This window comes from Podarcis liolepis (genome assembly GCF_965112155.1).
Source record: "Podarcis liolepis genome assembly, chromosome: 12".
NCBI lineage: Eukaryota > Metazoa > Chordata > Lepidosauria > Squamata > Lacertidae > Podarcis > Podarcis liolepis.
This window is the reverse complement of record NC_139563.1, coordinates 35,894,356-35,921,497: the sequence shown is the minus strand read 5'-3', so window position 1 is coordinate 35,921,497 and position 27,142 is coordinate 35,894,356. Positions and strand designations below refer to the sequence as shown.

Genomic DNA, 27,142 nt, shown 5'->3' with positions numbered 1-27,142 from the left:
TCCTTGGAAGCTAAAGGTGCTCTATAAATGTAAACGTACCTTTACCTTACCTTTACCTATAACAAATACAATTGCTATAGAAGTGTTTAATAATGCCCAGGGTGGAATCCAGAATGGCAAACTACACCTTTAAAGCACATTCAAAACACAATTCCATCCTCAAAGAATTCTGGGCAGTGAGGTTTACTGCGCACAGAGCTACTGTTCCCAACAACCCAGTAAGTTTCCAGTGGTGCACCTCTAAGAAGAAACAAACTCCCACAGACCTGGGAGAATGGCATTTCATTTTCAAGCACTGATGACTGAGGCTGATGCAAGAACAGAGTGGTTTTGTTTCAAATGTGGTAATTAAGCATAAGGTCTTGCTCCAGATTATTGTAGCCCTAATTAAAGCTCTTTAATAGGCAAGGGAAATATTTGGTAATGTCATCTGCGTTTCTTGACCGGAAACACTTTTGTTTAAACAAGTTCACAAAACAAATTCTCTGCATACTTCCCATACATAATTAACATCATATTTCTAATTCATATTAAAATGAAGATGTTTGGAATCGGTGTCATGGTAAGATTATTATTATTTTTTTTGTTGCCTGATAGTATAAAAAGATGCCACTTTTTCTGCTGTCCAGATTTGGATCTCTGATGTAAATACGATCTAGGAGAACTGAAAATTATTTCAAATGAACAGATTAATCTTATTTACTTTAGCTACATGTTTGCTTTTAGCCTCAAAGACCTTCTGCCGTGATGAATCGGTAATGACCAGCTTGCAGAGCAGAGAAGAATACAGTGATGATAACTATTCCGAGGTAAGAAATTTACTGACATAATATTATCCTTTAAGAACTGTGTTTGCACTGCTGTTGGTACATAAAGAGGTTGACAGAGAAAATGTTGAAACAGCATATGTGTGGATCAATCAGGGCCGGCCCAAGGCATTTTGGCACCTGAGGTGAATCAGAAAATTGCACCCCTCCAAGAATCGTACCTCGGGTTAAGAACTTAATTTGTTCTGGAGGTCTGTTCTTAATCTGAAACTGTTCTTAACCTGAGGTACTACTTTAGCTAATGGGGCCTCCTGCTGCCGCACGCTCACACACACACACACAACACAATTTTATATTTTATCAACCTCCTATCTTCATCTTCAATTCACAGAGATCCATGTCTTCCCAGCTCCCACCTGGGACAGCTCCCATCTTTCTCAACCTCACACCCTGAGAAAAACCAGTCTATTCTGCCTCTCTCACAAATCTCTTCTACCAATCTTCTCTCTTTATGTTTCTTCATATCATATCATGTCATGCTTATAAGTAATGTTATTTAATATTAATAAAATACTATCAAAAACTAAGTAAGAAAAAAGAAAGAGAAAAAAGAGGTACTTCTTCTCTTCTGTCAATTAAATAGAATACAGTTATTTCCAATATTTAGCAGATACACTCCAGAATAGCTCCTAGCTGTAGGTGGTATACAGCTTTTTGCCATCTGCTAATGGTACTACTTCAAATTCCCTTTGCAGGCCTCCAGCATCTCTAGTTCTGACACTCAATCAGTCTAATATGACTCTTCCTTTATTGTTATTTCCAATTGTCCCCAAATTAATATTTCTCCAGGTTCTTGTGAGATACTTCTTTTTGTGAGTTCCAGCACATCTCATTAAAATGAGAGTCTGCATTTATTTGCCTGTTACTTATTCAATAAATCATAACCTCGTGCTTTTCTCTCCTGGAAAATAAGCTCCATCTCTGATGTTAGTCATCAAGGTAGAAATTATCAGATATTACTTAACAGGATGGTTTCACCTTCCTGGTGTCTGTGACAAAAAATCTGGCCAGTTCCAGCCAGTTGGCTATTTTTTAAAAGGATTAGACTAGGAAAGGGGATTGGTAATAAAGCCAAGGATATTAGCCAACACCGGGGTAAGTGCACAGCCAGTCTGAAGGAAAGACCACTTCAGAATGAATTGAGTACAGTGGTACCTCGATTTAAGAACAGTCCGGTTTAAGAACGATTTGGTTTACAAACTCCGCAAAACCAGAAATAGTGTCTTGGTTTGAGAACTTTACCTCAGTCTAAGAACGGAAGCCGAACGGTGGAAGGGCACCAGTGGCGGGAGGCCTCATTAGGGAAAGAGCACCTCAGTTTAAGAACAGTTTTGGTTTAAGAACGGACTTCCGGAAGGGATTAAGTTTGTAAACTGAGGTACCACTGTATTTGACTCCCCCTCCCCCAACTACTCTTGAAGTGTTCTCACTCTCCACAGAAAAAATTGAGACTGGCAGAGAGTCAAGACTTGGAGAGGGCCAAAGCCTAATCAGAATCACACTTAATTATCAGCATGTAACCAGTATATTAATCGCCTTGAAGTTGTGTTATTGTTTTTTCCTCTTTTAGTCTAGTGAAGACATCATAGAAGAAAATCAGAGAAGCCTGAACCTTGAAGAACTGGAGGATTGGGGACTGAAGAACATCATTAAGATGAGGACGCCCACCACAAAGAAGGTGCCCAACTCAGCTGCGAATTTGCCCCTGAGGTTTGGCAGAAACTTTCAGGAAGAGAGAAGCATCAAGCCTTCAGCAAACCTGCCTCTCCGGTTTGGAAGGGCGACTGCCGGAAGCCTTGCTCGGCACACCCTTCCTTTGTCACAAAGATCTGAGAGAGCTCCTTCGGTTCAAAGTTCCTTCCACTCTCCCGCCAACTTGCCACAAAGATTTGGGACGTCACTTCTCTTCAGTCTGCCTCAAGTGGCCAAAGACCCTGACCAAGGCAATAACAAGTAAATAAATTTAAATCCATTGTTTTATTCAAGTGCTGAACGCTCTGTGGCAGCCTTCCATGATCTGAACAACACTTCCCACCAGCCACAGATTGTGTGTCCATGATGAAGTCCAAAACAGCTGAAGGGAACCAGGTCATAGAAAGCTGCTTTATGTGTTATTCATTCAATAAACACCTTCTAATCCCAACCTCATTACCAATCTGAATTGATGTAATAATATACCGTTATGGATTTGCCAGGTCAATGTGAATAAAATATTCCCTGGAAGTCCAAGTATGTCCTTTGTGGCTTGAGAAAATCTTAACGGACCTGCCGTCTGAACTTGAAGGAGGAAAGTATGATGGAGAGAGATGTGATATTTTAAAAGCACTCTGGAAGCATCCTCTCTGGATTTGATAAAAAATTACCTTTCCTCTCCAAAGTCAAGCTCTAGAGTTGTGCCGAAAAATTCTCCTGCATTGTATTTCAACCATTCTCTATCAGTTCTCCACCATCCAATTCTCCATTCTCCATCACCAAAACCCAAAAATAATAATTGGACATTTCATACAATTCAAATCACTTTTTTGGAATGGGGTGGTGGAGAGGGTTGTTTTTTAAAAGCATTTGAATGGTACCCTTGAAAAGCACATTTAATTTGAAGAATGATCCGGAGGGTGGTGAAGGGCTCTTTCCTTTACATCCATCCACATTTGAATCATTGGTGCCGCTGAATCATTCATGGTTGATTCTTTCTTTTCAGATTTGGCCATTTACACAATAATATGAAAAGGGAATCTGATGATGAAGAGGCAAGACTTTGGAAGGCTCTGGGTGAATTTCCGTTATAAAAGGCGATACAACGAAAGAGAAAGAAAGGGGCCATTTTTTAAAAAAGCCACCAGTCTTCAAATCATGATTTCCATCAGGAGGCATTTATAGACTGGTGATGGTGGCTGTTGTAGTAGTTTGCTTCCATATCTGTGCTGCGGGTTTCAATCTCTCTTGTACTCTGTACCATTGGTGTCAATTGTAAATAGCATATAGTAGTATTGCATGTAGCTGAAAACAGTGTCAGCAAAATAAAAAAATGTCACCACAAGAAATCTACCTTGTAACCAAAGTGGCTGAAAAGTCATGCAGAAATAAACAGGTTTGGGGCTTGCTTCTATAAAAGCTGTGCAGAAGAAAATGTACAAAAAGGATTGGAATCTTTTTCCTGATTCCTGTGGGTGAAGAAATCCGTAAAAATAAATAAATAAATGGGGGGTGGGAATGACATGATGCTGTGCAATGCAAATTTCTCTTTGGTTTTATAGCATAGGAGCCAAGGAGATAATCACTGCCTAGTAAGTGAAGCTGCAAGCAAATTCTAGGCAGGTAACACACACAAGGATGGCTATCTGTCGATTATTTATTATCCATGCATATATATTATTCATGAACTGGGGAGAAAGGCAGGGGAAGGACTGGAATAAATCAAACCTACAGGAATGGATTCCAGGAAGCTGCAGGAGCTGCCAAACATTCTTTGTTTCTCACGCAAGTTGTGTGTTGGTGCCTAAGCCCTTTATTTTTCAAAAGAATAAGAACACGATACTCTTGTTAGGCCAAGAAGTCAGAGATGAATCAATGAAGAGCTGGCGGTTGTAAAGTGAGTCCAGACACCTGCAGTGTCTTGTACTGCGGTTGCGTTCATGTACAAATCAGGGCCAAACTAAACAACATACTGTACTGTGTCACTGCTAATAATCTCCGAGTTTTTGGCTTTTTAAGTGTGGGAGCCCTGATTTTCATCAGGGCCAGGTACATGGGGAGGGGAGCTTCAACTCTTTCCTCTCCCACCATGGTTTTGATTGAAACTGTCATAATTGTCCCCCATAAGTACCAAGAGGAAAGTATCTCTATCATTGGCCACCTCAGGAATCAGATGCTGGCAGGTAGTGGTCAGGGGTTGGACTTGTAGGGCAGAAAGTAGGAGGACCAACACTAGGTGGAGACAGAGCCAATGAAAGTCAAAGCCATCCCCTGACTGGTTGTATAACCAAGAAATCAGGCAGGTGGAGATTGGCTGAGGGCAGACTAAGGTTGGTGGGGCAGTGCCCTATTTGCCAGAATGGACTAACCTCCACCGCTAGGGGATGGGGAGTGATAACCAGATGTTGGAGGAGAGAGCCATATGTGGTGTGCCATGTGGCCTCCCCTGCACCCCCTAAGCCTGCTTCCTTCAGCTGTAGTGGAGAACATTGCCCTGTTCCCAGTGACTATGATCATTAGAATGTGTTTCATTCTGTCGAAACATAGAGAATACAAAACTAAGCAGTGGTTTAATGAGAACGTGGCCGTCACTCTCAGATATCTCCCCCTTGTTTCAAGAAGTAGCATAAAAAGGTTGCTTTTCAAAGCACAATTTAGTTAAACTTCCTTTAAGTACATTTGTGGTATTTTGGTTTCTGTATCAAGCACTATATTTCACTTTTCCACATCCATTTTACCAAAATGTAATGTGCCAAATTCAACAAGCTAATTTTCCATCAGAAACTGTGAAAGCAAACAATCAGGACAATCTCCTCTATTGTGATGTCAGATACCACTGACAGGGCAGGGCAGGGAACTAGAACAACATACTGCACTGCCCTTAAACTAGAAAGGTAGGTTTGAGGCTCAAACTTCCACTTTTATGTCCGCTTCCATCTGTTTCCTCTCTTATCTTAGCCATTCTTATCTAACTTTCAACACTGCATGGGGTTGGGGGAAAGGCCTGGAGACTAATGGAAGCATCAAAGATGGCTCTTCATCCATCCTGCGGGTAGAGGGTGGTATACAAATTTAATAAATGATAATAACAACTTTGAAAGTGGACATGTGTTGCATGATTCATGGTGTTGTGGTTGTTGACGGATGGCGTTGAGCAAGTTAGAACATAAGACAAGCCTACTGGATCAGGCCAAATGCCCATCTAGTCCAGCTGCCTCTTCTTAGAGTGGTCCGCCAGATGGCAATGGGGAGCTCGCAAGCAGGACCCATGCGCAAGAACACGCTCTCCCCTCTTGCGGTTTTCTGCAACTGGTATTCGGAAAGTTGACTGCCTTTGACTGTGGAGGCAGAGCAGATTATTAGTTAATAGTCCAGAATGGGTGGCTGATGAGGGATAATGGCTAGGTTGATAGCTGGTGTCAGGCTGCAGGGAATCTGATCCTCCTCCCTCACAGCAGGCTGCCAGTACAGTGGTACCTCAGGTTAAGTACTTAATTCGTTCCGGAGGTCCATTCTTAACCTGAATCTGTTCTTAACCTGAAGCACCACTTTAGCTAATGGGGCATCCCACTGCTGCTGCACGATTTCTGTTCTCATCCTGAAGCAAAGTTCTTAACCCGAGGTACTATTTCTGGGTTAGTGGAGTCTGTAACCTGAAGTGTGTGTAACCTGAATTGTACGTAACCCTAGGTACCACTGTAATGGAAAAAACAAGATGTTTTATTCAATATTCAGAGAGATAAGACATAGGATGCAGTCTCTCAGATAATGGCGTTGCTCTGAGTAAAGTCCCACCCCCTCCGTCTCTCCTATTATACATCATCCCTGAATCAGCTAATCTGTGCTTTTTGCCTCTGAGCTTTCTGTTCTCCTACTCTCAATGCTCGCCAGGTCCTGCAGGGGGGGCGGATCAGGAATGCTTTTCAAATACACTGAATTTGTCAGCTGTCCCTCCCCGGGTTCTTCTTCCTCCTCCTGCTCCTCTCCCAATATTTCCCAGCTTCTCCCCTCTACAGCCTCTGAACTATGACCTTCTGCAAACCACTGTTGTAAATCTATACTGTCTCCCTCTTCTCTGGGAAGCGCGGGGGGGCGGTCCCCACCATTCCTCCTCAGTCCAGTCCCTGATAGCTGGGATGCTTTGTATGCCTTTGAATGAGGTACCCATTGGAGCACAGAGAAGGTGACCTACAACCACCCCTCCAGCTGAGAGGCAGAGGATGATGTGAACAGTTTGTGTAAACATAGACTACTTGCCATTTGGAAGAAAGGGACACAGAAAGAAAACTGGTTTCTGGCTGAGGGCATATTGGATGTGCAAGGTATCGCTGTTTGGGAATCTGCTATGGGGTAGCGCATCTCCTGCCTTGGAAGAGGGCCTCTTTGCTTCTCCTTGTGCCAAACCTGTGGCCCTCCAGATGTTGTTGGACTTTGGCTTTCATCAGACCCAGTCAGGATTGCCAATGGGCAGGGATGATGGGAGGTATAATATAACAACATTTGGAAGGTCACAGGCTTGCCACCCCTGCCTTATGCTCTGCTTGTATATTTCTTCCACTGAAATGTCCTTTGAAGAAGTGAACAGGGATAGAACCAACTACGGTCACATCCTGGCATTTCATGTACCCATAGCACTGGTATATGGGGCGTAACGCTGGTGTAATCCAGCAGGCGAAACACATTCACAAAACTGCATGTATTTATCAAAAGTGGAACACAACAGAAATGTGTGATAGTTCTGTATGAATTTGCCAAAGTTCAATGCTAGATCACATTAGAGTGTAAAGCATGGTATAATTGTATTTCTGCCATGAACTACATCTTAAGGGAAATCAAAGTAAGAGCTAGAGTTTATTGAATGGCTGCTAAGAAGAAACTGACTCATATTCTTCCCACATACCATTTGGTACAATACCCAGAAGTTGAAAGAGAATTTCCCCTCATGCAAATAACTTTAATCCAGCATTCCCTCAACACGGTGTCTCCAGATGTTACTGAACTCCAACTCCCATCAACCCCATCCAGCCAGGGGTGGCAGTTCTAAACATCTGGACTGCGTCAGCTTGGAAAAGGTTGCTCTAGTCCCTTCCAGCTTTTTTAAGGGACTTTGTTTTAATATGATACTGTGTCACTTTGAAAAAACAAAATTGGCTTCTTCTTTTCTAAAATCCCAATTTTTCAATGTTTCCGGTTCATCATGAAATTCATTGTCATGTCTATTTTTGTCCAGACTCTCTCATTTTCACATTGCAATCTGAAAAGTGATCTCTTTCAGTAATGAAGTTGGCGCTGTTAAAAGTCAATTCTAGTTACCTATCGAAACAGAATTTTATCTGTTCAAACTAAGCAAAATGCTAGTTGCTTTGATCACGGACTTTTCTGTGTATAAATTTACTCTGTAGCTATTAAAGATGGAAATGCATACGGGTATGACCTATTACAATGATGCTCAAGATGGAACAGCCTTAGTAACAAAAACCTTGGAATCTGAGAATCACCTGACTCCGCTGCATATCCCCCCGGGCCCACCTATATCACCAGAAAGGTAAGAAGGCTATTCACTCTATTTTTTTCCAATATCTCTATGTAACTGAATTAGGTCTTATACAGTGGTACCTCTGGTTACGAACTTAATTTGTTCCGGAGGTCCATTCTTAACCTGAAACCGTTCTTAACCTGAGGTACCACTTTAGCTAATGGGGCCTCCCGCTGCCGCTGCCGCATGATTTCTGTTCTCATCCTGAAGTAAAGTTTTTAACCTGAGGTACTACTTCTGGGTTAGCGGAGTCTGTAACCCAAAGTGTTTGTGACCCAAGGTGTTTGTAACCTGAGGTACCACTGTAGTATGAATATACTCATTATGGCCACAATGCTGTGTATTGGAATTAAGCCTCATTGACTTTGATGAGATTTAATTCTGAGTAAACACACATAGGCGTCCTACTGGGAAGACCCAGTTTTCTGAGTGCATGTTCTGGAAGTTGGGCAATAGGGGCAGTACAGGATTCCTTTTGGTGTACCGACCTCCCCGCTGCACCAAGGATTCCCTGTCCGAGCTGCTTCAGGTCGTGGCGGATGTTCTCCTGGAGACACCTAGTTTGGTTGTCCTAGGGGATTTTAACATCCACGCCGACACGACCTTACAAGGGGCCGCTCGGGACTTCGTGGAAAGCATGGCCTCCATGGGGCTGTCCCTGAATAAGTTGGGCCCAACTCATAGTCATGGACATGCCTTAGACCTGGTATTCACCTCTAGCGACGTGGGTGATCTGACACTAAGTAAAAATGAAACCAAAGAAGTGCCATGGTCAGATCACTTCCTGGTGCAACTGGACTTCTCCGCGACCCTTCCCCTCTGCAGGGAGGTGGGACCAATTCGGATGGTCCGCCCCCGCCACTTAATGGATCCAAATGGTTTCCAGAGAGTGGTAGGGGATGCTTTATCCCATGTTGATGGCCTTTCAGCTGATTCCCTGGTGGCCCGCTGGAATGCGGAGTTAACCAGGGCTATCGACTGTCTGGCTCCGAAGCGCCCTCTCCGATTGCATGGAGCCCGGACAGCCCCGTGGTTTTCTTCGGAGCTGAGGGCGATGAAACAATCGCTGAGACGGCTAGAGCGTCGGTGGCAGAAAACTCACTCCGAATCTGACCGGACACAGGTTAGAGCTCAACGTCGAGCCTACCAAGTGGCGATAGCGACGGCGAAGAAGACTTTCTTCACCGCCTCTATTGCATCTGCAGAAAATAGTAGCAGGAGACTCTTTCAGGTGGTCCGCAATTTAACGGAACCACCTTTACCATCGGGGCCTTGTAAAGACCCCAAGATCTCCTGCAACGATTTTGCAAAGTTTTTTGCAGATAAAATCACTCATATTCGGAAGGAGCTAGACACCACCGTGGGAGCAGGGCTGGGGCGGGAGAGTGCTAGAGCCCTGTCTGGTCAAGTTGCATGGAATCAATTTCAATCCGTTACCCCCGAGGATGTGGACAGGCTGCTTGGACGAGTGAAACCAACCACCTGTCTCCTTGATCCTTGCCCATCCTGGCTTATAAAAGCTAGCCGGGAAGGGCTGGGCGATGGGCTCTGCGGGGTGGTGAATGCTTCCCTCTGTGAGGGAACATTCCCAGATCCGCTGAAAGAGGCGGTCATTAAACCGCTTCTTAAAAAACCATCTTTAGACCCGGCCAGTATGGCCAACTATCGCCCAGTCTCAAATCTTCCATTCTTGGGCAAGGTGATTGAGCGTGTGGTTGCTGAACAACTCCAGGCACGCCTGGAGGATGCGGACCATTTGGATCCCTTCCAATCAGGGTTCAGGCCTCATCATGGGACTGAAACTGCCTTGGTCGCACTGGTTGATGATCTCCGGCGAGCTAGGGACAAAGGTGAGAGTTGTTTCCTAGTTCTGCTGGATCTCTCAGCGGCCTTTGATACAATCGACCATAACATCCTTCTGGACCGTCTAGAGGGGTTGGGAGCTGGGGGCACTGTTATACAGTGGTTTCGCTCCTTTCTCCTGGGCCGTGTTCAGAAAGTGGTGGTGGGGGATGAGTGTTCAGACCCTTGGGCCCTCACTTGTGGGGTGCCTCAGGGTTCCGTCCTCTCCCCCATGCTTTTTAACATCTATATGAAGCCGCTGGGAGAGATCATCAGGGGGTTTGGACTGGGTGTCCATCAATATGCAGATGATACCCAGCTCTACCTTTCTTTCAAATCAGAACCAGTGAAGGCGGTGAAGGTCCTGTGTGAGTGCCTGGAGGCGGTTGGAGGATGGATGGCGGCTAATGGATTGAAGTTGAATCCTGACAAGACAGAAGTACTGTTTTTGGGGGACAGGGGGCGGGCTGGTGTGGAGGACTCCCTGGTCCTGAATGGGGTAACTGTGCCCCTGAAGGACCAGGTGCGTAGCCTGGGAGTCATTTTGGACTCACAGCTGTCCATGGAGGCACAGGTCAATTCTGTATCCAGGGCAGCTGTCTACCAACTCCACCTGGTACGCAGGCTGAGACCCTACCTGCCCGCTGACTGTCTGGCCAGAGTGGTGCATGCTCTAGTTATCTCCCGCTTGGACTACTGCAATGCGCTCTACGTGGGGCTACCTTTGAAGGTGACTCGGAAACTACAACTAATCCAGAATGCGGCAGCTAGACTGGTGACTGGGGGCGGCCGCCGAGACCACATAACACCGGTCTTGAAAGACCTACATTGGCTCCCAGTACGTTTCCGAGCACAATTCAAAGTGTTGGTGTTGACCTTTAAAGCCCTAAATGGCTTCGGCCCAGTATACCTGAAGGAGCGTCTCCACCCCCATCGTTCTGCCCGGACACTGAGGTCCAGCGCTGAGGGCCTTCTGGCGGTTCCCTCATTGCGAGAAGCGAAGCTACAGGGAACCAGGCAGAGGGCCTTTTCGGTGGTGGCGCCCGCCCTGTGGAATGCCCTCCCATCGGATGTCAAGGTGATGGACAACTACCTGACATTCAGAAAACATCTTAAGGCGGCCCTATTCAGGGAAGCTTTTAATGTATGATATTTTAGTGTTTCTTGGTTTCTGTGGAAGCCGCCCAGAGTGGCTGGGGAAACCCAGCCAGATGGGCGGGGTACAAATAATAAATTATTATTATTATTATTATTATTATTATTATATAGGGACATGGGTGGCACTGTGGTGTAAACCACCGAGCCTTGGGCTTGCCAATCGGAAGGTTGGCGGTTTGAATCCCCGTGATGGGGTGAGCTCCCATTGCTCGTTCCCAGCTCCTGCCAACCTAGCAGTTCGAAAGCACGTCAAAGTGCAAGTAGAGAAATAGGTACCGCTCTGGTGGAAAGGTAAACAGCGTTTCCATGTGCTGCTCTGATTTTGCCAGAAGTTTAATGCTGGCCGCATGACCGTGGAAAACTGTCTGCAGACAAACATCGGCTCCCTCGGCTAGTAAAGCGAGATGAGTGATGCAACCCCAGAGTCATTCGCAACTGGACTTAACTGTCAGGGGTCTGACATCCTTTTTATAAAAGGTTGACATCCCGCTTTATCACTACCCTAAGGAGTCTCAAAGCGGCTAACATTCTCCTTTCCCTTCCTCCCCCACAACAAACACTCTGTGAGGTGAGTGGGGCTGAGAGACTTCAGAGAAGTGTGACTAGCCCAAGGTCACCCAGCAGCTGCATGTGGAGGAGCGGAGACGCGAACCCGGTTCACCAGATTACGAGACTACCGCTCTTAACCACTACACCACACTGGCAAAGGCGAGAGAGCCTTCAAGTTGACTATCAACAGTCAGAGCCTGGTCAGCAGTCATGCCCACTATGGCAAGATGCATTATGTTTCTATTTAAACTGCAGCAATTGCTTCCAAATGTGAACCGATGCATCTTAATCAGCATGTGCAACTACTATGCAAATCTGTGTCCTCTTTTGCCCTCTGGTCTGGTAAGTGGCCATTCTAGCTATGAAGCGAGTGTCACTCAGGTAGAGTATCGTTGTTGCAGCTGCTCTTTGGGAACATTTGATCTGATTTCAGATATGAAGAGCTAAGGGAAATATTCCAGCTGCGCAAGCCCGTCGTGAAAGGAGAACAAGATCTGAACCCCTGTTGCCAGAATCCCACAGAATCTATGAGCCACCTTACAAGTTTGATCAGGAACACCAGTACTATGGCAGTAACAGAGATGCCCCACTAAGGTAGGCTATCTGCTTTCTCTCTGTCTCTGGATGGCTGGATATTCGTGTTCAAATCCAGAAGCCAATTCAGAAATGCTGGTGTCTCTTGGAAAGCCAAAAACTGAGGAGGACTAAACCTGGAAGAATATTTATTTTATAAAAAAAACATTCCCTCCATCCTATGGTCAAAAGAGACTGCCCAATGTGAACAGAGAGCTTTTATGATACACTAAGCTCACGTTTAAAATACCTGCAGCATTCAATAATGAGGCACTGGTGTCTACATCCTGAAATTCTGCAGTTATCAGAAGTATGTGATTATTTTGGCAATAGTCCCATAGCAAAGGGCACTCCTATATACCTTGTGTGGTTTTGCATTTAAGCTTGGTTGAATGGGTTTTTAGTCAGCATCGCTGAGATAGACAGGTATCTTCATCACAAGAGTCAGGTCACATATATCCTAAGATTAAAACCACAGATTGTATTGTGACCCCTTTAAAGACAACTGTATTATAAAATGGGCTTTTGTTGGACTGGATTCCGTGTCAGTTCATAAATGATTATGTGTTAAAGATGAACTGCTTTGGCTTCCATTCTTATTGGTTTGCAGGAAGGTTAGACAACTTTGGCTATTTGATAAGCTTTTGTTCTGATTTGTTTCTGGGGAGGTTAGATGACAGAATTCCACTTGAAAATAATGGCAGTCTAGAAGCACCCTTTGTTATATTTGCAGCAACAGGTTAACATGGTTGTCTCTCAAGATGTTGTTCCCAGCTAAGATCAGACTGTCTTTAAATAGCACATGGAGCTCGAGTGCTGTTGTGGTTGTGCCTTTAGATTTTGATGCAGGGTCTCAGTCTTGCAGAGAGCTAGCGGTTAAGTTAATAACTGAAGAAAAGGTTCTCTCATTGCCCATATGAAAACTTAGCCGGCTGAGAGAAACTTGAGCATTGTGGGATTAAAACTGCAGAGCTATAGTTTTGCCACCTGATGGCACCAAAACACAAAAAGTGGTTGCTGCACGTTTTTAGAACTGGAATAATGTTTGAATGCCTGTTTCATTCAGAAAGAAACAAAGTTGCTTTATCAGCATAATGAAAAAATTAGGATACATTCCAAGAACAACTATTAAAGCCCACATGAGATCCTTTTAAAAAATATATCTATTTGCATTTATACTGATCCAAAGATATACAAAGGTTCATTCCCAGTACAAATTATCTTTTATAATACACCAGAATAAAATAAATACTTTAAAAATCTAATCTAAAAAGGAACAGAAGGGAAAAGAAGGGAAAAGGGAAAGAAAGAGGGGAGGAGATAAAAAGACTTCCGGTTTTCTGTCCTTCACCTAAATAGAGTATTCACTCATTAACATCCACCTATTCTATTTTTCATAACCCAATATTTTTTTCAGTCTTCAAATCCAGATATTACAATGAATCCACTTGAGATCCTGAGCTGTGCCCCTCCCCTATTAGGTATTGATGTAGGGAAGCAGTGGTTCCTTATTTTAAAACATACTTCCTTCCGGTGCAGTGTTTGTAACATTTGTGGTTATGTCTGGACACACGTCATGTCAGGAAACCAGTCTCCAAAAAGCTGGAAAGAACAGACTAGATAGATTAAACCTGCTCTACGCATTCAGCAAAGTGGTTTGTTTAGAACTTCACCCCTTCATAAAATTGCTCATCTTGCAAGTAAAAAACCTAGCACATCTGGAAGAAAGGATTGTCTAGCTGGGACCATTCCGTGTTGCCCTAGCTCTCTACTTGCAAAGATTCCATATGCAGGTAGATTCTGTATATGTGGGCAACCAGGGGTCGAAGACATTCTTCATTATTTGTTTTATTGCCCATCATACACGGAGCTTGGAGATGGTTTCTAAATCTCCTGTTTGTTCAAGAAAGCAGTCTCTCCTCGGCAGAGAGAGTTCTGTGATTGTTGAGTAACTCTAACACCCGTGAGGCTCATAAAGTCACCCTTTTTGCACTAGCAGCAAGAAAGATTAGGAAGAAGGAATTGGACAAAATAACAGTAAATTGCAAGGAAGATTTGGCGTTCTAAATTGAAATACAATGTATGTGGTTGCGGAGGCTCCCTGTTCACAGTCTTGCTTGCAACACATGGTTCTGTTTGTTCAAATAGAGGTTTTGCTTTATATTTTATATTGCCTGTGTTATATGGTTTTGTCAGGTCCTTTGGCTAGCACAATAAATTTACTGAACAGGACTGAACTACTTCCAGTGAGTTGTTTATGTACGGGGAGGGTTAAAAGATGTGATCTACCACCTGCAGTTTGAAATGGCACAGTCTCTTTTAGCACCTCAGAAGTCGGCCGCCTCCTTTTACTGCACACATGCAAGCCTTGCTCCCTATCATTTTTGGTTGCTGCTTCTGCTGTTATTAATTTGATTTTAAAAGTGCCCTTCAGCCCATAGGATCCCAGGGCGGTGGACAAAAATAATCAAACAGAAGTTACCTGCTAGTGATGCAGCAACAAAACTGCTAGCACATTTGCAAAGCTAAGCAGGGTCTGGTCTGGTTTCAAATTGGATGGGGGACTGCATGTTGAGATTCCTGCCTTGCAGGGGGTTGGACTAGATGACCCTTAGGATCCCATCCAGCTCTACAATTCTATATGATTCTAAATACAGTACAATACAAAATACACTGTTTAATAGCAAAATAATTACCAAAATCAATAAACCACTGATGTAAATATTTTACAACTATGAATAATTCAGCACAGTGCAGACAAAATACTACCTGATGGATTCCAAATAACATTTGTCTCCCAAAGTAGATCCATCCAAAGAGGTTCTCCTCATTTTGACTCCTAACAACGCAAAGTGCTGCTGTTTGCATCATGTTACAATCCATGTCCTAAACGCGAAGGACATTTTATCATCATCTTTATCATCATCTTCATCAATTGAATTTATATACCCCCCCTATACCCGAAGGTGCCAGGGTGGTTCACAGAATAAAATCAAAATATAAAACCACAAAATACATAATCAAAATAAAAACAACAACATAATAACCCTACCTCCCCCCCAAAAAACCCCACCCCACAATTTAAAAGGGCATAGGATGTCAATCAAATCAGCCAAGGGCCTGATTAAACAGGAACGTTTTTGCCTGGCACCTAAAAATGTATAATGAAGGCACCAGGTGAACTTCCCTGGGGGGAACATTCCACAGGCAGGGAGCCACTGCAGAGAAGGCCCCGTTCTCGTGTTGTACCTTCTGGACCTCTCCAGACCAATGGGTGAAATTTACAAAGCTTCGAGTATATCCTAAAGCCATTTGGCCAGATTCAGCTGCAGCAATCAGAATAGTCTCAATTACAATTGCCTTTTGGAAGTATAAGGTATCCTATACACTGACGTTAATTGGCTGACCTCTCTCTTATTACAGACTTCCTGACTTGCCAGAAAATTCAGAGGAGTAAGTATAGTTAACTTACGTCTGTGTTAAAATCTGTGTGTTTTATATTCAGATAACAGAAAAAGTATGACTAACATTTTTATCCATTTCCCAGCCAAACTGGCTTCTAAAGCAGCTTACAGTTCAAAATGTACAATATATTAGGACTATATGGAGGAGTTTGTGGCTTCTAGTTCCTGGCAACTGATGTCACAGTCCAGGTCCCCGACTCTTCCCCCTGAGGCGACAGAAAGAGCTGAAGATGACCACAAAGGCTTGCTGATGACGAGGACACTGCCCTTCCCTTTGGTTTATTGTTAAATTAGTTTCTGTATAATTTATTGGCTAGAAAACGATGGCCCAAGCTCTCCACTGGACCTCGTTCCAGAATTCTGCATTACCCTTCCTGAAGTGCAAAAATAGTTAAGAAAGAAAACAAGTGTGAGAATTTAGCACTTCGGGTGCAGAGAAGGGCAGGTGTGGGGGTCATCTTCCTAGGAAAAGGGAAAGAATTCATGCTGAGTAATGATAATAATTTATTGCTTGTATCCCAGCCACTCTGGGCAGCTTCCAACAGAACACCAAACATCAAAAGCTTCCCGAAAGAGGACTGCCTTCAGATATCTATGAAAAGTCATATTATTATTTCCTTGACATCTGATGGGAGGGCATTCCATGGGGGGGGTGACTACCAAAAAGGCCCTCTGCCTGGTTCCCTATAACCTCAATTCTTTCAATGAGGGAACAGCCAGAAGGAGCTGGACCTCAATGTCCAGGCTGAATAATGAGGATGGAGACGCTCCTTCAGATGTCCAGGGCCGAAACAGTTTAAGGCTTTAAAGGTCAACATCAACACTTTGAATTAAACTCAGAAACGTACTGGGAGCCAACATAGATCCTTTGGGACAGGTGTTATATGGTCCCAGTGGCCACTCCCAGTCACCAGTCTAGCAACTGCATTCTGGATTAATTGTAGTTTCCGAGTCACCTTTGAAGGTAGCCCCGTGTAGAGAGCATTGCAGTAGCCAAGCAGGAGATAACCAGAGCATGTACCACTCTGGTGAGGCAGTAGGGATGTCCTTCTTTCCCATGCCTTTGGCTTATTCCTAGGACTACTACTTCTTCTTCTTCTTTTTAATACTGTTAGTAAAATCTGGGTGAAATGTGTTGCTGTAGCCTGTGGTTTAACAGCTGAATCCCTCGACTGAACCCAGGGCATTCCTGTCGGCAGGTATGGAACAGCTTGTAGAGAAGTCAAGGTAGAAGTATGGAGCAAAATTAAGGGATTGTATTTCTTCATCTGAAATCCATTCCAAGCAACCGAAGCCCATCATGACCATACAATGTTCTTTGTCCCTGTCAAAAACTTTCTGCTGTATTTGATAGATATGAGAAGTATCTAAGGCACAAGTCGCCAGCCAATCCAGAGACCCAACTTGTGGCCGGCCGTCACCGGCCACTTCATCCTTACGTCCACAATAACATTGACATCACAGGTAAAGCATTATTCATTTGTACCTGTGTGCAGTTTTGGTTTAAGTCTTCTCATGTCTTTTTCTCATGTCGTACCTACGGGACCGCCTCTCCCGGTATGCCCCACGGAGAGCCTCAAGGTCCATAAATAGCAACACCCTAGTGGTCCCGGGCCCTAAGGAAGTTAGATTAGCTTCAGCCAGAGCCAGGGCCTTTTCAACACTGGCTCCAGCCTGGTGGAACGCTTTAAAAACCTGCTCTTAGGATAGCTGTAAAGAAGAAGTGTGCAACCAGCGACCCTCCAGATGATGCTGAACGACAATTCCCACCTGCCCTAGCAATCTTAGCCAATGGCTAAGGGATGATGGGAGCTGTAGTTTAGCATCTGGAACACTAAATGTTCCCCACACCTGTTGAAGATCATATTCTCAACTGTATAAACTAGCAGATCTCTCTATTTAGAAGTGTGGATTAGTGGTTAAGAGTGGTGGACTCATAATCTGGTGAGCCGGGTTTGATTCCCTGCTCCTCCACATGCAGCTGCTGGGTGACCTTGGGCCAGTCACACTTCTCTGAAGTCTCTCAGCCTCACTCACCTCACAGAGTGTTTGTTGTGGGGGAGGAAGGGAAAAGAGATTGTTAGCTGCTTTGAGACTCCTTAGGGTAGTGATAAAGCGGGATATCTAATCCAAACTCTTCATTCAAACTTCTTTAAGGCAGTTCTGTGCATTATCTTGGGGGAAGAGGGGGAGCAGCAATATGTCCGTATAATTGGAGGGTAGGAGTCAAACCAATGGCTTCAAATGACTAAACTTCAGGAAGAACTTTCTGACAGCAAGAGCTGTTCAGCAGAGGAACAGACTCCTAACAAGAGGTAGCGGACTCTCCTTCCTTGGAAGTTTTTAAGCAAAGGTTGGATGGCCACCAGTCATGTATGATCTAGTTAAGATTCCTGCAGTGCAGAAGGTTGGACTAGATCAGGGGTTTGGCAAACTACGGCCCCCGAGCCGGATCAGGCCCGCCTGGGTCCTAAATCCAGCCCGAGAACCTGCCGTGAAGAGTTATGCCTGCCCTTCCCCCGCCCCATTCTTCCCAATGTGCACAGGAATTCATTCATACATATTTTTCAAAATATAGTCCGGCCCCCCACAAGGTGTGAGGGACAGTGGACCGGCCCCCTACTGAAAAAGTTTGCTGGCCCCTGGACTAGATGTCCCTTGGGATCTCTTCCAACTCTACCATTCTGTGATTCTATTATTTGTTATGCTACCTTTCCCAAAAGGCAGGTATGACATACCTGGTATGTGGAGGAAACATTGACCATCTCTGTATTCAGGGCTTGCCCATCTCCCCCTCGTCTGCACACTTCTGTCCAAATGCTAAACATCCTCTGACTCTGAGATCCATGTAAGGCTCAAAACTGTTTTGGAATCAATAGAAATCTGCTGGTGAAAAAACCATCAGGCTCAAATCAACTGAGTCACAGGAGGCTAAGCCACAGACTCAGTCCTGATGGCTGAACCTTGACTTTTGAATTCACGCTCTGTATAGGTGCTCATAACATAATGGGTTTATTGGCAGGGTTCCACAGAGTTCCTGGTGGGGCTTTCAACTGAGGCCTGCAGCAGGGTTTCTCCTGTTCCAAGGAAAGGGGGAGGGAGATCCTGGAGATTAGGTTGTAATGTAGTGATATTATCAAGCTTCCTTCATCCAGCCAGTCCTGCTTTTGTTACTTTATACATCTGTCTACGCAATACAAATATATGCCACTGAAAGGAAGGGCTTTACTGCTGTGACCCCAATATCTTCTGAAACTGAGGGATTGTTCTTCTCAGCCTGATTTTTCAGACAAGCCATCCCTTCTTTATCTACCTATTATGATGCTTTCAACTGGCTAATACACACACGTTTGTTTGTTTGTTTGTTTGTTTGTTTGTTTGTTTGTTTATTAAATTTATATAATGCCCATCATCCCAAGATCTCAGGGTGGTTAACAAGATAAAATATAAAGCAAAAGCACAAATAAATAGTTAAAACAAAAACATCAAAGCAATAACCCCTCCTTCTGCAAACACATTTAAAAGGTTGTAGAATCAGCCAAGGGCTGGTTGAAGAAGAATGTTTTCGCCTGGTGTCTAAAGATGTATAATGAAGGTAGGGGGATGCAGGTGGCTCTGTGGTCTAAGCCACTGAGCCTCTTGGGCTTGCTGATCAGAAGGTCAGCAGTTTGAATCCCTACAAAGGGGTGAGCTCCCGTTGCTCTGTCCCAGCTCCTGCCAACCTAGCAGTTTGAAAGCATGCCAGTGCAAGTAGATAAATAGGTACCACTGCAGTAGGAAGGTAAAAAGCATTTCCATGCGCTCTGGTTTTCCGTCATGGCATTCCATTGCACCAGAAGCAGTTTAGTCATGCTGGTCACATGACCCCGAAAGCTGTCTGTGAACAAGTACCAGCTCCCTCGGCCTGAAGCAAGATGAGTAATGCACCCCATAGTCGTCTTTGACTGGACTTAACCGTCCAGGGGTCCTTTACCTTTACCTTGTACCTTATAATGAAGGTCTGGATGAACCTCCCTGGGGACAGCACACCACAATGTATATGCATGTTTATTTTTATTATTCCAGTTTTTATTTTTCTCCTTTCCCCCCAAATTGCTTTGAATGTGTTGAAAAAGTAGCATAACATCTTTTAAATAAATGAATGAATAAATGACCATACTGCGCATTCAGACTTCTATAAAGGTGTTGGCAATAATGCAAAACGGATTACAGGCAAAGGGAAGTAATGTAAGGGGAAAACCTCATGAGACTACTGCAGTCACAGAACATTTGTCCAGTTTAAATGCATACAGTGTTAAGAAGCTTTAATCATTGGGAAGTAATGGCATTAAGCAACAGGTCAAGTTGAGTTAAGGAGCTGTTATCTCCAACCACCCATCACCACAACGCTGAATAAGAATGCTGAAGCACATTGTGGGATCTTTGCCTAGTAAACAAAGGAGGCTTGTAAGACATTATTGTACAATAGTGTGATTAGCATTCCTCCTTCTAAACTTTCTCCCGTCTGCCAGTACTTCATTCTAGACTGGCCCTAAGCAGTACAAAGATGGAAAGATGTGCGGTTCTATTTTTGTTTTGCAAGGGACCATCAGAGGACAAGTTCTATTCCAAGCAAAGCTTATCAGGTTAAGAATTATGGCCTTCTCTGAGGAATTCTTCAGCTGTGTTCCTTCTTTGCATTCAGGCGCTGGCAGCAAAATCATCATGACTGTACACCAAGAGTGTGTACCAGAGCCAGTGTGGTGTAGTGGTTAAGAGCAGTAGTCTCGTAATCTGGGGAACCGGGCTCGCGTCCACGCTCCTCCACATGCAGCTGCTGGGTGACCTTGGGCCAGTCACACTTCTCTGAAGTCTCTCAGCCCCACTCACCTCACAGAGTGTTTGTTGTGGGGGAGGAAGGGAAAGGAGAATGTTAGCCGCTTTGAGACTCCTTCGGGTAGTGATAAAGCGGGATATCAAATCCAAACTCTTCTTCTCTTCTTCATACATTTAAAACACACACCACTACCACCAACCCGGAAAGAAACCTGGGAACTTTGGTTGACCCTTCACAGAGCACCCTTAACAAATTACTGTGCCCAAGATTGTGCTTTTACTGTATGGTGTGTATTCAGCCAATTTTGCTCCTCTTCCACAAACATTGTTAAAAGTGCTCTGCGAAAGATGGTAGTCTTCTGCCTTCTGCCCAACCGGGAGACAGGCCAAGACCTACTGGTACATCTCTGATTTGTGGTGGACCAGGAAGCGTTTCTCAACTATAGCAAAGTAGCTGCCCCCTTCCAAGTCAGATTCTTCTTCTTACCTGAGCTGCTTGAATTTCATATTATGCAACCAAGTATTTCCTCCTGAATTTTAAAGGTGGCCCCGAAAGAGACGAAAGAGCTGGCGAACCTTTAGACAGACGGCTTGGATACTTTCCTGTAGGTAATTGCTACTATGGTTGGGGATTTTAACATTAGAGGGAGGGCTACAGCTCAGCAATCAAAAAGAACCAGGTTCAATTCCTGGTTACCTCCATCTTTAAAAATAAAATGTTGAAACCTCAAGTAACAAAGAGGTCTTGGAGACAGCTCTGGCAGAGTAGACCAGCCTTTGCCAACCAGCTTCATGGACTATAATATCATTGTTGTTATTTATTAACTGCCTTCCACATATATGTCTCGAGATGATGCACAAAATAAAAATGACCTTTTAAAAAAGTTTAAAACAGAACAATGACAGGAAATGATTTTTTTTTTAAATCATACAAAGTAGACATGCCTATGGCAGAGGCAATGCCTTCTTTGAATGGAGGAGGGAGGATGGCAGAAGGTGTGTAGAAAATATCCCACAGTACTAAGGTAGCATTCATTTTAATGGCTCCATCCTCTTTTGCCTCTGGTCCTGACCTCCACTAGCACATGGCCTCCGGAAGGTTGCTCAAAAGGGAATGTGGCCCTCAAGCTGAACACAGCTCCCCATCCCACCCCTAGACTCTTATGTGGAAAGTGAATCCAAACTTTTACCATCCTCATTCATTTGCTCCCAATTGGACAGATTTCTAAAACCACGTTTTAAACCTTGACAGCTTCAATTTGGAAAGTTGTGTCCTTCCTACCCTCTCAGCAAACACTTGCACGGTTCAAGCAGGAGAATTTAGCACGCCTGTCCTACTTTTTATTCTCAGAATGGCGATGAAAATGGTCAGCCAGGCGACCCAAATGCTTCCCCAAAGGGGGGCCGCAAGAAGACTTCCAAACCCCCGGAGCTTGACATTTCATTCAGAGCTGCCAACATGCTGGAAAATATCAAAAAGGCCCTCTGGTTTTCGACGTACAAGCGTGACTACACAGGTACACACTTATTAGACATGAGAGATTAATGCTGGAACACAAAATACCTACAGATAAATCATCTTGAGATTTGCTCTGCATTTTCCAAAATATTAAGATGAGGGGGGTTTGGGGGGGACAGTCTTGATGATACCTGGGCTCCCAATTATTGGGACCTGTACCTGTAAGGCTGGAGGGAACCTGCAGAATGGGTCAAACTTATAATGATAATGGCTTGAGTGAAGCCTTCGTGAGCATCTCAAAGAACGAGCTAAGTGATGCTACTCTCCAGGAAAGGGGGCCATAGGGATCTTCCTCACTCCCTTCACCTGACTAAAGGCCACATGATCCTAGGTAGAAGAACAATGCCCAGAATTGGTATATCTGTGAGGTGTGAGCTGGATGTTGAAACTGCAGACACAGAAACATGACTTTGTGTCTCCCCTGGAAGCTTAAAGGGGAAGCAAAAACTACGGGGGGGGGGGTGTTGTTGCTGTGAGCCGCTCCAACCTATGCTTGGGATCTATATATGTGTAAATAAAACCATTTATCCTGGAGATACCACCATCTCCATTGGCTTTCATTCCAAGGAAACCAAATCCTGGGTTAAGCACAGGTACCCCTGGAATCTCTAACAGCTTGGAGACTGGGGTAACACATAACAATATTATTGCTATTTTTCAAAGAAAAATACCACATATTACATATTAGCTTCCTAAACTGATGTCAACATTGGTTTGCTTAAGGTAAAGGTTCTATGAACCCCTTCCTGCTGGATGACCATGATCCCAAGATGATTGGCAGAGCAACTGGAGAGCTGGGCATGGACGTTGAACTCGTAAGTATGGCAACTAGGACCTTTCAAGCTGATCGCTCCCTTCCATTTCTGATGTTCAGGCTGTGAATGCCATTGATGATGTAGACTGAAGGGCAGCACCCACCCACAGCACCCAAGAGGGAGGTATCAGCAAGCTGGGAGGTGGGCACGGAGTTTGCAGAAATGCAAAAACAAATAAACGTGTCTCTAAGGGAAGGGGGAAACCACAAAGCAGCCCAGTGAGGATTGAGCATGCTCAGTTTCATAGAACAGCCAGCTGGCTGTCCTAGAAAACCAGGTGGGAAGGAGAATGGAGAGGCTGGAATTCTGAACAGCAACACTCCACACTGCAACCTTATTGTTCCAAGGCACACTTTTTCTATGCATTAGCTTTGTTCATGATGAGACACGTTTTATTGATCCGTGGTGATGAAATGTCTTCATTAAAGCTTTTCTTTAATGGAGTGGAACAAATAAACTGTTATTACTAATAATAATGGAAATAAACGGTAAAAAAAGGGTAATACCCTGAACATAGCTGTCACCTTGCAATGCCTACAGCGACTTTTAATCTTACATTGACACTGAAGTTGCAATCTTTTCAGCACCAGGTTAAGATTTTCCTTTTTGTTAGGTCTGGGCGACATATCACTGTATCGTCCAAAACCAGTTTGGAGTCCATATTGTGGTATCGGCTTCATAATTTTTGACCGGGCAATATATCATGAATCATTATGTGTGTTTGTGTGTGCTATGCAAAAAATTGCAATGTGGGGGAAACCGTGAATCCAGACAATGCCTTTATACATAGCTCCATCCTTATTTCAGACATAACGATATATCAGTATATCGCAATGTTTAGCTGGTGATATATCACGCTGTTGAAAACCAAATATTGCCCAGCCCTATTCTTTGACCACACATTTTTAAAAGGTTACATCTGTCCTCCAGTCTGTTTGTTCGTTTCATAGATGTTGTCTTTTGGTTTCTTGTACAGTGGTACCTTGGATTACATACGTTTCAGGTTACATACGCTTCAGGTTACAGACTCCACTAACCCAGAAATAGTGCTTCAGGTTAAGAACTTTGCTTCAGGATGAGAACAGAAATTGTGCTCCGGCAGCGTGGTGGCAGCAGGAGGCCCCATTAGCTAAAGTGGTGCTTCAGGTTAAGAACAGTTTCAGGTTAAGAACAGACCTCCGGAACGAATTAAGTACTTAACCCGAGGTACCACTGTATTCTCTTGTTGCTGATATTATCATACACTGCCCTGGAATTTGCTTGCACAAAGGACAATTTATTTAAATATTAAATCATCAAGCAAATGATATACAGTATCTCGTTTGGTCCTAAAACAGAAATGGGGTATTTCTGGCATAGCAGATACTGCTGGACTACAACTCCCATCACCTCTGACCATTGGCCATGCTGACCGGGGCTGATGGGAGTTGGGAATCTAACTGCATCTGGAGAGCCAAAAGTTCCCCATTGCTGCTCTGAGAGTTGTCTTTAGAGGACATCAATCCCAAACTATCTGTTTTTCAGAGAGAATCATTTCCGTCAGCTGAGACTCAAGTAAGACCCTTAGAAGGACGTATTGCTCGCGCACTTCAAGGCAAACCAATTCGCCCCTATGACCCTCAGCAGCAGGATCCTGGCTATGTTTGTGAGCACCCACCTCAATGGACAGGCGAGTCACTCATACGCAAATGTTTAGATGCGGTGCAGAGCAGCAGTAGGCAAATGCCTCCGGAAACGGACAGCGGAGCAAAAAAGAGAACTGAGGACTTCCAACAAAATCAGATCGATCGCCCGGTAGGGAACCCGAGAGAAAGCATGAAACATACGAAACTTCCGTGGAGCAGGTTTCAGAAAATTACAGATACTTGGAAGACGGAGAAGTTGTATCAAAGACAGCTTGCTGTTCCCCCCGAACCAGAGATTGTTGTGAAGCCCGCTGAATCCATTCGCTACGAAGATCTGCCCCCCTCCCGCTTAAGCAATTACATCGTGTGGCACCATCCCATCAGCCTCTCTAAACCAGGCCCAACGGAGGTGAGCTTTGAAACATGTGACGACATACCGGGTGTTCAATGTGTTCCTAATGTGTTCCCAGAGATCGAAAGCAGGTCCACTTTCCCAGAATGGATTCCTAACTGCGGGATAGCTCGGCCTCAAACAAAATTAAACGATATGCAGTATTGTTTTAGGAAGGGTGAAGCCATCAAACGCCTGAGTGATCTAACTAGAGGAGGAATAAGGGACTTGAGGGATCACGACAGGAAAGGCAGAAGGCACAAATTCTACGGCGTGAATGCCTATCACTATAACTGACACACGTCCTCACCCTTTCAAAAAAAAGTGAAAGGGAGGGGCGGAAATATTCTCAGCCGATTTTTCCAGTTGCTGCTTCTGAATTGGCTTGCTGTGCTTTATAAAACACTCTCCTAGTTTTTCAGTTTTTTTGCGTGAAGTACTGATTCAGTGTCGTCCAAAGGCAGGTTGAGGCAGCTCTGAAGGGGATCGGGAGGAATCAAATGAGTCATAAAGCCTCTTTGCACCTAGGGCCACACCTGCTAGCCATGCCTCTAATATTATGAGGTACAGTGGTACCTTGATTCTCAAATTTAATCCGTTCCGGAAGTCCTTTCCAAAACCAAAGCATTCCAAAACCAAGGCACGCTTCCCCATAGAAAGTAATGCAAAATGGATTAATCCGTTGCAGACTTCTGAAAACAACCCCTAGAACAGCAATTTAACATGAATTTTACTGTCTAACGGGACCACTGATCCATAAAATGAAAGCAATGATCAATGGACTGTACTATAAAATAAATACGACAGCATTGCAGATGATAACAATTAAATTTTTTTAAAAAATCTTACCTGCACTAATTATAGTCATTGTTTGGATGGTGGGCTTTTATCCATTTCTGCAGTCACACAATCAATCAACCCACACAGTAACAAAAACAAATTAACTGAAAAAGCCTCCAAAACGAAAATGCAAAATTAATAGCAAAAACAAAAGTGCCAAACTTAATCCGTTCAGGAAGTCCGTTTGACTTACAAAACGTTCGAAAACCAAGGCACAGCTTCTGATTGGTGCAGGCGCCCCGGAAACAATAGCTGACAGCCACATCGGACATTTGGCTTCCGAAAAACATTCGAAAACCAGAACACTTACTTCTGGGTTTTTGGCGTTTGGGAACCAAGGCATTTGAGAACCAAGGTACCACTGTAGTTGTTAATTTGCATTTTTTTTTCAAGGAGCTCAAGGTGGCGCTGCACATGGTTCTCCCCCCTCCTCTTTTAATCCCAACAGCAACCCTGTGAGGTAGGTCAGGATGAGAAACAGTGACTGACCCAGGGTCACCCAGTGAGCTTCATGATCAGGTGGGGATTTGAACCTTGGTCTCCCAGGTTCTAGTCTGATGCTCTGACCACTACGCCACACTGGCTGTCATCAGCACACCTCTCTTTCTATGCCCCTGACATGTGTGTGTTCTACTGAATGGGAAAGCGGGGTCTTTCCTTTATGCAGTACTGCATATGCAAGGATCTCTTTCGTGTATTCAACTGCATGTGAGAGAGCAGAAGGGCCTAATTTCTTACAGGTGTTGAGCGCACCGAGGGAGAGGGGAGAGGGAAGGATTTAAAATGTGGGAAGGAAAAATTACCGTATTTTTGCTCTATAAGATGCACCTAGTTTTTTGAGGAAAACAAGAAAAAAAATATTCTGAATCCCAGAAGCCAGAACAGCAAGAGGGATTGCTGCGCAGCGAAAGCAGCGATCCCTCTTGCTGTTCTGGCTTCTGGGATAGCTGCGCAGCCTGTATTCACTCCATAAGACGCACACACATTTCCCCTTACTTTTTAGGAGGGAAAAAGTGAGTCTTATAGAGCAAAAAATACGGTAATCAAATGATGGAAAGTGGAATGAGGGGGAAGCACTCTGGAAGCAATTAGGATATGTTTGTGGCAAGACCAAACCTGTCTTTAACAGCTCACTGGGCAGGAAGGCAGTGGGAGGGCAAAAGAGAGGGGGGTGACCCCACCCACTTTTGTCTCTTGTCCTGCCTACTTATGGAACACAGCCCCTAATAGATCACCCCAGGATAAGTGCAGCCCGCAACAGAAAAGTATTCCCTACTCCTCATCTATATGCACAAATCCCCCCGAGAGAAAAAATATTTTCAGCTCTTGAGATTAATTTAAAATATAGTGGAAGAGTCAATTTGCTACTCACCTGTCAAACTATATGGAGATCATGTGCTTTTAAGAGCTTCATAAAAGGGAGGAGCCAACAACCTTTGCCTGCATAGTTGCAGAAGTACTCTAACCGCAACGAAGCGGAACATTCAGTTCATTTA

At 44.2% G+C, this 27,142-nt stretch overlaps 2 protein-coding genes across 2 annotated transcripts; both read left to right on the top strand.

Moving 5' to 3' along the window:
• Window positions 1-646: 646 nt before the first annotated feature.
• NPVF (neuropeptide VF precursor) lies at window positions 647-4,008 on the top strand. Its single transcript, XM_083466400.1, has 3 exons — window positions 647-809; window positions 2,398-2,780; window positions 3,526-4,008. The coding sequence occupies exons 1-3, from the start codon at window positions 681-683 to the stop codon at window positions 3,611-3,613; spliced, it is 600 nt and encodes a 199-aa protein (XP_083322526.1). The 5' UTR covers window positions 647-680; the 3' UTR covers window positions 3,614-4,008.
• A 1,289-nt stretch (window positions 4,009-5,297) lies between these two features.
• SPMIP4 (sperm microtubule inner protein 4) lies at window positions 5,298-25,227 on the top strand. The gene is given in 10 exon segments (XM_083468325.1): window positions 5,298-5,413; window positions 7,922-8,064; window positions 12,038-12,093; window positions 12,096-12,198; window positions 15,601-15,630; window positions 16,996-17,105; window positions 21,000-21,061; window positions 21,808-21,973; window positions 22,699-22,790; window positions 24,315-25,227. Coding segments are annotated over 9 exon segments (1,542 nt in total). The 5' UTR covers window positions 5,298-5,413; window positions 7,922-7,930; the 3' UTR covers window positions 25,104-25,227.
• Window positions 25,228-27,142: the final 1,915 nt, after the last annotated feature.